General features: G+C 47.5%; 1 protein-coding gene across 1 annotated transcript in view; it reads right to left on the minus strand.

Annotated features, from left to right (window-relative positions):
* The window catches only part of RHBDL3 (rhomboid like 3), a 129,537-nt gene that overhangs the window by 63,574 nt on the left and 53,264 nt on the right, over positions 1–12,699 (minus strand). The window contains exon 4 of the mRNA XM_060271999.1: positions 889–1,047. Coding sequence (XP_060127982.1) covers positions 889–1,047 — 159 coding nt within the window. The remainder of the gene's footprint in view (positions 1–888; positions 1,048–12,699) is intronic.

The raw sequence follows: 12,699 nt of genomic DNA on the forward strand, positions 1-12,699 counted from the left end.
TTCAGGTTTCAGATCATGGATCTAGGCCAGAAGGCACACATTTATAAGGGCAACTTTTGGAAATGATTGGGAGTTCCAGATAAGGAGCTCTGAGTTTCTTAAAAAAGACTGAGATCTAAACACAATAATTACCAAGCAAGTATAAAATAATGTAAGAATGAGTTTGCAAGTATATATTCTCAGCAATTCATCTCTATCGATTAGGCACACAAGTATGCCTTGGAATGCAGAAAAAGAATCGTCCTTGAACATTGGATTTTCTCAAGGGTTTGCTTTGCTAAGACTCCCCTGAAGAAAAACTGTTATCTTCCACAAGAAGTGGGTTGCAAAAAGACCAAGAATTGTTGTTTTATTTCACCTGACCTTTGTGGGAAAGACCTTTGCTCTGATAACACAGCTCTTGAACCAGAAGCCATCGGGTCAATTATCAAGAAGGATCTCCAAGTTTCCCAATCAACAATATCCTCACTAACAAGGTCCAAACCCAGCCCCTCATCTAATTTGAAGTGGTGGCGGTGGGGGGAAGCATTTAAAAACATAAGAACAGTCCAGACCAAAGTCCCATCGGGTCTTCCTTCCTCTTTTCTCACAGTGGCCAACCAGATAGCCTTTGGGAAGACCACAAGCAGGACTTCAGCACAATAGCCTGCTGTTGTTTCTATATTGACAGATATTCAGAGACATGCTCCTTCTGATTCTGGAGGCAGCATACGGCCATTATAACTAGAATTGCTTTGAAGATGGAAAGCCTTTCAAGCTAACTCCTCTTCCACACCCTTTGACACTACCCTTCCAGGTGAGAGATGCCCAGTGCAGTGGTGAGAAGGGAGCAGAAAATCAGGATAGGGTCCCTGGAGCCAAGCCTGCAATCAGCACAGAATCACTTACCAAGTTGACGAAATCTTGGTAGCAGATCTTCCCATCAGAATTGTTGTCTGCCAAGGCCAAAAGAACTTCTAGTTTGTGTGGATCTAGCTCAGAGCCATGCCTTTGGAGGAGGTTTCGAAATTTCTCCGTGCTGATATAGCCAGTGTTTTCAGGGTCAAACTGAAAGAGAGAACAAAAGAGAATGAAGTTTGGTATATTAGCGCACAACACATTCCCCATCTCTGGCGTATAGCTTCGATTATGGTCATATTGCAATGATAGGGAAATCCACAGCTATTAATGACACAGGAGGAACCAAGAACTAGTTTCAGATGACTTGACAGATTCCAATAATTCAGGCAAACATAAATTCCTCTCCTACCGACCCAGACCCTGAGATCATCTTCTGAGGCCCTCCTTCATGTGCCTCCTCCTCGAGAGGTCAGGAGGGTGGCAACATGAGAACAGGCCTTCTCTGCAGTGGCTCCCCGTCTGTGGAATGCTCTCCGCAGGGAAGTTCGCCTGGCACCTTCATTATACGTTCCTTTTTAACCACGCCTTTGGCTGACCTAATAAACATCCTATACCCTTTAGGGAGGGGGGTGTTATTGGATTGTTGTTTTTATTTTGCTTTCATATAGTGTGATCTTTTTTTGTGAACTGCCCTGAAACCTCCGGGTACAGGGCGGTATATAAATTCAATAAATGAATAAATGAAATTAATGTCTCTTGCTGTGTAACCCAGCAGAATTTCCTTTTGTGTTTTATCAACCTTGGATAACCTACCTACCTTTTCCCTATCTTGCATTCAAATTTGGATAAAATGATATTTCTTTACAGCTTATGGCTTTCTCGCTCGTTTAATTAAAAATAATGAATTTTAATGCACTTGGGGGGAAATCTACCTATACACACACACACACTGCTTTTCTTGGGCAAGATGTTGAAAACCAAACTGAGCCTCAGTTAGAGAAGGGATGTCAAGTGATGGCAGAATGTTTGGGTGTGGGCTGTCAAAAGAGCCTTAGGGTGTGACATAAATGCTGCAGGGCCACTGAAAAGGGCCCTGTAGCCCTTGATCCCCCAGGATAACTACGGAATGCTCCACTGGTATAAATGCTCCCGGCAATGGTACCGGGGAGGGGGGAACCAGACATGTTGATGGTCAGTGTGAATCAGCCAAATTCAAAGCTCCTTCATTCTCCCAACATAGCCAGAGAATCAACAGAACACTATGCTAGCAATGGGGCTGGCATAGTCAATTCCCTTTCTATGTAGTTGTCACAGGATCGCTGGCGGCTACTCTAGAGTAACAACGCTCAGACACACTGCCTTTTCATGCTTTTATTATGTACAGACTATTTACAGTGCAGAAGCTGTACAGAGTACATGTTCTCAGTCTGGGTCAGTACCCCGGAATGGCGATTCCCGCGTCTTTTTCCAACAAAGTAGTCTGGGAATCCCCAATCTCCGCCCCCGTTTCTTCTTGCGCAGTTCCGGAACGGGAGGGAGGGGTCTTCTAGCCGTGTTTTCCTGCCTCCCCTTTTCCCTCTCCCTTCCTTCCTCTCCCGGGCGGAGCAGGGGCTCTGAGACCCTGTCAGAGCCCTGCCCTCTACTTCCTGCTTCCCCGCTAGACTCATCTCCCTCCCCGCTCCCGCTTGTGCTCGGGTAGGAGCTTGTGGTCAAGATGGGAGGGGGTAGTCTATAGCTCCTGTCCCTCACAGTAGTCAACGGGATGGAAGGAAGAGGAGGAGGAGGAGAGGTCCTGCTCTTCTTCCCACTCTGGTTGCAAGAGTTAATATTCTTTCTTTCATTATATATTTAAAAGTAGCACATTGGAACTCAAATAGCCTTTTAAAAAAAAGGAACAACACACAGATGTACCCTTCCTTTCCAAGCTCTCAACTAAAATTATCCACCCAGGATTAAAATGGACTGATATAGGTTAATCAACCTAAACGTTAGTAGATCAATCTACTGATTAAAGCCCAAGCCGTTGTTAAAAACATTCAGTCGCAGTTCCCCACCCCCTGTCCCCCCAAATGCAAACTGAAAACACACATCTAAGTGGATCATGAAGGTAAATAACATGCTATATGATGAGAATATTGTTCACATTTACGGTATATCCTTCCTTTCCTCTCAATCAGAGACGATGGGGAACCCGTGGCTCTCCAGGTGCTGTTAGATTAGAGGTCTCATCACCCCCAGCTGGTATGAAAAATACTCAGGGGTAATGAGAGCTGGAGTCCAAGAACTTCTGCAGGGCCACAGTTTAGCTACCCTTGCTCTGCAGAGCCTGGGACACTGTAAACTGCCACATCCTAGTATTAGTCTACTCTTACAACCACCCTGCAAATTTGGTTAGGCTAAGGCAGAAAGGAAAAAAAGGAAAGGGAGAGGCTGACCTAAGACCACTGAGTGAACTTCATGGCTGAGTGGGGACTTCCGAACCCAGGTACTAGCCCAGGGGTTGTCAAACTAAGGCCCAGGGCCCGGATCAGGCCCAATTGCCTTCAGGATCTGGCCCGCAAACTGTCCGTGGATTGGCGTGGGGATTCTGTTCATTCGGGCTGCGCCATTTCCCCCCTGTGCCATTCCATTCCCCCCCCCCATAGCGCAGCGGCGCCTCCTCTCTCCCTCCTCCTGGCTTCTCCCCGCCCTGCCTAGAGGAGGAAGGGGGCTAGGCTGAGCTGGCTGAGTGCCATTTTAAGCAGCCCCTCTCCGGAGCCAGCCCTTTTCCGCTGCTCATCTCCCCCCCCCCCCGCCGCCCTGGTGCTCCTGTGGGCCAGAGTGTGGAGCGGACGAGCTCTCCCTGCCTACCCACAAGGAGCAGCAGCAGCAGCGGTTGTGGCGGCAGCCCCTGGGAAGGAAAGCACAGCGGCTGGGGCTGGGAGGGGAGGACTACTTGCCCCCCTCGTCTCTTCTTCCAGCTCCCCCCGCTTCTCCATGCCACTTCTCCAGCCTGCCACAAGGTCTGAGGGACAGTGGACCGGCCCACGCCTTTTTTTTGCCAACCCCTCTCCTAGCCCAACCAGAAGCACTGCAGCCCACGAGGTCCCTTTAAGCCATTTTAATTCTACAGGAGTCAGCAGGAACATCAGCACAAGCTCCATGAGCTCTCCTCTCTCCTTCCAGGAATGCCTTTGCCTCCAGCAGAAGAGAAAGACGTCTTGGTGGAAAAAAGCGCCCCCCCCCCCAATTCTGCTGACTGTAGTTTATAGTTGATGTATCTGCAGAGCAAGTTTGATCTCCATCAAATATATCAGACTGTATTGTACTGCTTGGTGTCACTTGAGGGTTCCTGTTCTTCAGTAGCTTTTCCAGACAGCAAGGAACTTTGAGACAGATGTCTGTCATTAAAAATAAAAAAAAGCAAGAGAGAGAAACAGGCAGCACAAGAGAGAGATATTTTATGTATAGCTAAATCAGGCTGTAAGGAGCAGGTTTGCAATGGCTCAGCAACAGAGCTGCTGCCTGTGACCTTAAAAAAACTATTTTCTGCTCCAATTGCTATCATTCTCTCAATCCCATCCTGCAACGTTGTCTGGTCTTGCTGCAGTTGATGTTGATAAGTTCTTCCTTCTGGTTTCTGGCACGCAAACCGTGACCGGTTTTGACACGGCCTCCTAGACTCCGATACTACTTCCAGGCAGCATTTTACTCCTTCCTGCTGGATCACGTCCAGCTTTTCTCCATGTACATAGGGAAGCTCTCTCACAGGGAAAGTGCATTTAGGGATGCCAGCTATTTCTCCATCTGGACTCACAGTTGCGCTCAAGAAGGGATCTCTCCCATCAACTGCTGCCAAATTACTTCAGCTACAGATGCAGAGACCAAGGCCCCAGCTGCAATATACATCTAAAGCAGTTACCATACGAAACATATCCAACAGCCATGGCTTCTCTCAAAGATTGCTGGGAACTGTGGTTTGTTAAAGGTGCTGTTTTCCCCCTCACAGAGCTACAATTCCCGGAGTTCCCTGGGAAGAGGGACTGACCACTAAACCACTCTGGGAGGGGAATGGCGCTGTAATGTAGTTTGTTAATGAAATGCACTGCTCTTTCATAACTGATAAATCTATATACAGTCGTACCTCGGGTTACGAACCGCTCGGGTTGCAAACAGTTCGGGTTACGAACTCCACAAACCCGGAAGTGTTTTCGCTGCGCATGTGTTCCACGCATGCGCAAAAATGGTGCTCGGTTTGCGACCTTTTCGGGTTACGAACTGCGACCCGGAACGGATCGTGTTCGTAACCCGAGGTACGACTGTATATAAAAATGGTGAAGGTGCATGTGTGTTATTCCCCACTTTTCTCCCACAAGCACTTACCCGATCGTCCTGAAATTTGGCCACAAACTCAAACTCACATGTGAGCAGGTAGTCATGCACTTTCACTGACCAGCTGACACACCTAAGACAAGTATAAACCTGAATTTGCGGTCAAAAAAATTGCGCCCCCCCCCAGTGGACGTTCAACGAACAACGGACAAACATACTCCCACAATCCCTTCACCCTCCCCTCCCACCCCCAAATACCAGGCTCACCCAGGGAACCACGCCTCCCCTGGGTGGGGGTTACCGGGAAGAGGGAGGTGGGGGATTCACAGGGATAAGCCGCCGGGGACGACGACAAAAAGAATAGATCATGGATCGGGACAGGGTGGGGGAAATCACAGGGATTAGCCACAGCCTGGCCAGCTAATATTTAAATAAAGTGTATTTTAAAAGGAGGAGAATTCTAACATTTACTGGGTGCTGGGCACTATAAATAAAGTCCTTGCAAATGGTTTTATTCCTGCAAGAGGAGGTGCAATGAACAGAGAGATAAAATTTGCCGGGATTCAAACTTCCATTTTGTGCTCGCAATTAAAAGTAGGAGCCAGAACTGGCATCGGACACAAGACATTTTCTTTTGTAAACCCGAATCCCAATAGTAACGAAGTGCCATTTACAGTAAATCCAATGCAGTCTAGTCTTGGCTAGATCTCAGCTGCAGGGAGATTTGCCTTTGATCTTCCAAACTTGGTCTGCTGGCCTCCGCTTGCCAATAATGATGATATCAAGCTTGTCGGTTGGATTGAAAAGCAGAAGAAAAGAGGTAGGGATTTATGAGCGAATTTTCAGCCCAGGAGGGCATTTTTCCATGGAAACATGTTGTACATGAGAAAAGGCCGTTTGGTAAGAGCGACAAGAATCTCTCTTCTTTAAAAAAAAACAACTATTAAAAAAAACTACCTCGCTGTTTTCTGACAGCGAACAAAAGCTGCACCTTTGGCTGAGATTGATTGGACGCAGCAGAAGAAAAAGCTGCCTTGACGAGCAGCGTGGATGGCAAAAGTAGCAGCTTGCCAGCAGCTTAAATCTGGCACAGGTTTTCCCATCAAGCGGAGAACCTGAAAGTAAGTCTACAGGACAACAATAACCAAAGTTGGCATAAGATTGACCGCTTGGCAGAGAAAACGTGTACTTCTGCAGTTTCAATCAGAGCATCTTCAGATCACAATCAGAGGGGGTCTCCTCTGCCTGAAAAAGGGCCCCCAAATAACAAGCTGGTGGAGAAGAACCACAGAATCAGAACTAAGCCACAGAGACCAACATCTTTTCCCCAGCCGTGGGCCAGACAGGCGTTTCCATGAAACCCACTCGAAGACTGCAGGCTTCCTTTGTTATTCTCTACTTCCCACTCCAATGAACTACCGGTAGTACTCTGCTGTCACAGCTAACAGCAGTCTATCCTTCATCAAATTGTCTCATCCTGCTTCAAAGCCATTAAACGTCACCATTAAACACAACCAGTTTGAAGTTCGTATTGTGCTATCAGTTTCATAATTATTGACCTGGTAATACATCGATGAATCATGATGCCTGTTAGGGCTAGGCAATATATTGTCCAAAACCAGATTGAAGTCCATATCGTGATATCAGTTTCATAATTTTTGACCTGGCAATATATTGCAAATCATGATGTGTGTATGTGTGTGTGCGTGTGCGCGCTATGCAAAAATCATGATGCAGGACAAACCATGAAGCCAGCCAATGCCTCTACCAGCCTTATTTCACACATCATGATGTATCAGTATCCTATATAATAAAGTGAAAGTGTCTCTGCGTCCAGTATTCCCTGTGTCCCTGGGTTTGCGCTACTGCGCATCTGACCCACGGACACAGGGATTGGATGCAGAGACACTTGCTCGCGCGCCCAGGACACTCTCATGGCAACTGGCTCTTGCCGAGGCTCCCCGGCCGGGTCCCGCCATGCCGAGCCTCACATGCCTGCCGCCGCCCTCCTTCCCCGCCCACCCGCGTTAGCAGCCGCTGCGGCGGGAAGAGTTTGCGGCTCTTTCCCCCACACCTCCGCCTCTCTTTTCTCAGCCGGCTCCCTCAAGCGCCGGCACTGCCATTGCGGCCGCAGGGAGCTCCGGCACTGCCAGGCAGGAGCCCCGCCTCACGTGAGGGGAGCCTTTGCCTCAGAGGGGAAAGGCAGGAAGAAAAAACGCAAAGAAGGAAAGAGGGCTCCACACGGTGGAGGAGGAGAAGAGGGTAAGGAAGTGTGGGGGGGGTATCGCAGGGAAGGCCGCGGCCCCGCCACTCCTCACATGTTCTAGCGCCCGTTTACTGAACGGGCTGAATGACACTAGTGTTACAATATTTAGCTAGTGATGTACTGCAATGTTGAAAACCAGATATTGCCCAGTCCTAGTCACATCTTGAGGCAGAATGTTCTATAAGTCCATTATGCTGTGTGTGTAGCTTCAAGTTCTGTTATGATGAGAAAAGCAAAGAGGGAAAAAACCTCTCTACTTGGTGCCTAATTTTATAAATGCCCCATTATGTTCTCTTTCCAAAATCAGATTTCAATTTTAAAAACAAACGAACATTTTAGCCTTTCCTCTCTGGGCTGGTGCTCCAGCCTTTTCCATCATTTTGATTGCCCTTCTCTGCACAATTTTGAGCTCTGTGATGCCCTTCACGAGATGGAATGGATAAGAGCACAGGCAGTACCGGTATTTCAAATGTGACTCCATTGCAGATTTAAGAGGAATTAATTCACTTGTTTACTTCTTTCTCAGCATTTATATGCCACCTTTCAGGGCCTCCCAAGCCCTCCCAAGACAGCTTACATACAAAGTTAAAAACTTGAAGAATAGATAAAAATCAATCAATTAAAAACAAAAACACTATATAAGCAACAGCCTGTAAGACACTCAATAGTTCAGCAGCAGAGCAAGTCTAGTAAGGCAATGGAAGGCACTGGGATACTGTCTATTTTAATTTCAATCCCTTTGCTAATAATCCTAGACAAACAAAAATTGCTGTTTTCACTGCTGCTGCACACTGAGTTGACAATTTCCTTGTGTTGACCACCATGACCCCAAGATATCTTTGCTGATTAATCACTGTCAGTGTAGACTCATCAAGATATATATATATACATTTGCCCCAAATTACATCATTTTATGCCCATTTACTCTGAACTTGGTATTCTAGCTTCTCTCATCTCTTTCCCCTGCATAACCACTAATAATGTGCTCCTCAAAGCCAAAGAGAGGTGAAGCCTGCACTGTGCCCTTTTAGAGAGTATAAAACCTTGCACTTTATATTTAAAGGGCACAGTTAAAAATGATTCTCAAAGCGTAGCCAGTTCTGCTAAAAAGAAAAAGAAAAAGCAGCGAACACCCACAAATATAGCAGCGCATTTGGAACCAAATATGTCAAGAAATAGGAAAGAATTATTACAAGACCGAATTATCACTTCAGCTAAAGCAATCCACTTGATAAAGGCCCTACTAGATGTTTCCCGATGACATATTGTTTACTTGACAGTCTCTCTCTCCCCCCCCCCTTCCTATTTCTATCTTGCTTTTGGCAGGTATACGAGCTAACATTCTGTACAGAATATGAATTGTGGCAACTGCCCATGTTATAGTCAGGATTCCAGGCAGGCCTGTTGAATAGCAGAAGATCAACTAGGGCAGGGGCCTCAACATGGCCCTATATTCCCCCCGCCCCCGTGTATTTGTACTCATGGCTTGGCGCTGGTTCACATACAGGATATTCTTCACTCCAAGGGACGCGGGTGGTGCTGTGGTACAAACCACTGAGCCTTTTGGGCTTGCCCATCAGGTTGGCGGTTGAAACCCCCACGATGGGGTGAGCTCCTGTTGATCTGTCCCAGCTCCTGCCAACCTAGCAGTTCGAAAGCACGCCAATGCGAGTAGATAAATAGGTACCACTGTGGTGGGAAGGTAAACGGCGTTTACATGCGCCCTGGTTTCCGTCATGGTGTCCCGTTGCGCCAGAAGCAGTTAAGTCATGCTGGCCACATGACCCAGAAAGCTGTCTGTGGACAAACGCCGGCTCCCTCGGCCTGCAAGCGAGATGAGTGCTGCAACCCCATAGTCTCCAGGGGTCCTTTACCTTTAAAAAGGTGAAGGTAAAGGTACGCCTGACCATTAGGTCCAGTCGTGACCGACTCTGGGGTTGCGCGCTCATCTCGCATTATTGGCCGAGGGAGCCGGCGTATAGCTTCCAGGTCATGTGGCCAGCATGACAAAGCCGCTTCTGGCAAACCAGAGCAGCACATGGAAACGCCGTTTACCTTCCCGCTGTAGCGGTTCCTATTTATCTACTTGCATTTTGACGTGCTTTCAAACTGCTAGGTTCGCAGGAGCTGGGACCAAGCAACGGGAGCTCACCCCGTCACAGGGATTCGAACCGCCGACCTTCTGATCGGCAAGCCCTAGCCTCAGTGGTTTAACCACAGTGCCACCTGGGTCCCTTTACCTTTACCTTTTACCTATTCATCACTCCATAGCTGCAATGTCAAATACACGCATGTACCATCATAGATAGGGACCCAGGTGGTGCTGTGGTTAAACCACTGAGCCTAGGGCTTGCTGATCAGAAGGTCGGCGGTTCGAATCCCTGTGACGGGGTGAGCTCCCGTTGCTTGGTCCCAGCTCCTGCCAACCTAGCAGTTCGAAAGCACGTCAAAATGCAAGTAGATAAATAGGAACCGCTACAGCGGGAAGGTAAATGGCGTTTCCATGTGCTGCTCTGGTTTGCCAGAAGAGGCTTTGTCATGCTGGCCACATGACTTGGAAGCTATACGCCGGCTCCCTCGGCCAATAATGCAAGATGAGCGCGCAACCCCAGAGTCGGCCACGACTGGACCTAATGGTCAGGGGTCCCTTTACCTACCATCATAGATAGACCTTCAATAGTCCTCCCTTTGCCTCAGGCACAACACTCCACATATCAGAGGCATCAGGTGACACATTCAACTCTCTGGTGGAGGGAAATCAAATTATGTACCATTCAAGGGCTGCCAACAAAACTGGAGCTGCCAGATTTGTGGGGCTCGAGGTAGAGGCAACCATCAAAGAAGGCTAGTAACTCAAAATGTCCTAGGCAGGATTCACCTACAGAGTCCCAGCAGTGGAAACCCTGGGCAAGGACTTCCACTTGCACCATAGTAGGGCTTTCTCCTCTCTCCTCCCCACATGCACCTCATGGGTGGTGGTGGTACAGGAGAAACTCAGAACAGCACATGGCGGGGAGAAAAAGGGGGACAGTTCCACCTGGCAAATTGAAATGCTAGCACTGACGGAAGAGCGCAATGGGGAATTCCTCCAAGGTTTTCCAAAGGGTGACCCGAGTTTCCTTTGACAGTAACCATTTCAAAACGCAAGCGCTGTTAAACAAGTACAATACGTCCCCTGACAAAGCTGCTCTTTGCCAGGCTCACGAAAACTGCACGCAAATTGTTAATTACAGGTTACCAAAATTGGCAAAATCAGCTACCACCCCCTTTAGCTCAGGCTGGGTTTCTGGGAAGGATCTGCGGCGCTACAGCTGCACATGCATTAAGGCAACTGTTCCATGAAAAGTATGGGCAAGCATGCAGAGCTTTTGGGGTTAGGTGGGCTCACCCAGGACATCCACACGCGACCCAACTGAAGGAACATATTTAAAAGGGACGATGTCAGCTGCACCATCTACATAATCTAAGCTACAACATCACAGTACAGATTCACCTGGCCTCAAAAATAACATACCAGGCAGTGGCTGATTCATTGTGGCAGAAGGCCCCTTAATACAATCTGCAAGCTCCTCCCCTTGATCTATCCTAAAGTACTGTAAGTCAAATCACAGCCCACAGCATTCTTAAAGCAGGGGCCACCCCAAAAGGTAAAGGGGTCAGAAGCCCACCTGCCCTCACTGTAACTGGAGAACCAACAGGGGTGGTACCGTTGTGAGTCCAGTTACACCCAGAAGCCAATGCAGTGGGTCGTAACAGGTAAGGGGATAGGAAACCCACTCCTCAAAACCCAGGTGTGACTTTCCATACAACTCTGGGTTGAGAAGCAGCATAAGGCAGCTCCACTTATCCCGTGCTAGGTTCCGGGATAATGTACATTGTACATATGACAAAGGAGCGGTATTTTGCCTTGTAAACACTACTCAAGTGCTGAGAGTACGAATTCTTCTTTGAGTTTTTAGGCAGCTTCTTTAAACAGGTGGACTAACTAGATCAGGCATGGCCAAAATTGGCCCTCCAGATGTTTTGGGACTACAATTCCCATCATCCCTGACCACTGGTCCTGTTAGCTAGGGATGATGGGGGCTGTAGTCCCAAAACATCTGGAGGGCCAAGTTTGGCCATGCCTGACCTAGATCATGTCCTCGGTTTCATTTCTTATCTTCATAAGCCGTCCCCCATATTCTTTCTTGCTGCTAATATGATAAGCAATACCTACCTATGATAAGCAATACCTACACATCTCCACGTCAAGAAAAAGGAACTGCTACAAAGCCCCTTTTAGGAATGGTTGCCAGGTATACATTTCAGAAAAGTGCACTGGTTCTTCAGAAAGTATCTATTCTTCTCTTTTAGCAACTGTAAAACTCAACACATTTCACATATCCTCCCCCACTCCAACCACCTTTACTAAGGGGCAGGGCAGATGGGGTGGGGGCAGGAGGGAAGAGGGGAAGAAAGGAAGGGAACAAAACTGACCTTGAAGAGAAGCTTTGAGTATTTATCCATTATTGAGTTATGAATGGGAGGACAGGCAACATCTCCAGTTTCATTAAGAGGTCAAGTCAGGACTAACTCCAGATCCGGATCCCTTGAGTTCTTAGCTTCAGACGAATGCTCTCACCAAGCCAAACTAATGGTTCCCTATTTTAACTTCAGTCGCACTACTCCTGCCTCTAACTTCACACTTCACTGCGCAAAATGCAACCAAACTGCTCGAGGGTGTGGTGTGGACGGCTGGAAACCCCCTCCAACAATAGGGCACTAACGGTAATTTCATGCAAGATTTCCTCTGCATTTCAATGACAAGTGCCCTTAATTCCCTTGATCCCCCCCACCAGGCTCTTAAGCAGAAATGTAAATATGCTAACGGGCATAATCACAGTCCAATTTGAGAATAGATTCTCCCACTTCCCAAGCACCCTATAAGGTTTTAAAATTATTCTATGGAAATAAAAGGACACCCCAGTGACGTAGTAGAGAAAAACATGACCTAGGAAATTTGCTTTAAAGGGAGAGGAAAGTTGTGGTGGTGTTTTGTTTGATTTTGTTTTGTTTTGTTGGTTAACGAATCCTGAATCTCAGATTATTTGCTGCTTTAATTAAAGGCACATTTGCCACGGATGAGTTCACATTCGAATGGGGAGGGCAAACAATTCCTGGACCAATCTGAGCAATAAAAACAACAACAAAGAGATCTCCACCCAGCTGAAAACAAGGAAGAGGAGCAGATTCTTTCCATGATTCAGCTACCACAAACCTTCCTTGGAAGAGGAAATGGTATA

This window comes from Zootoca vivipara, chromosome 2, assembly GCF_963506605.1.
Source record: "Zootoca vivipara chromosome 2, rZooViv1.1, whole genome shotgun sequence".
Classification (NCBI taxonomy): Eukaryota; Metazoa; Chordata; class Lepidosauria; order Squamata; family Lacertidae; genus Zootoca; species Zootoca vivipara.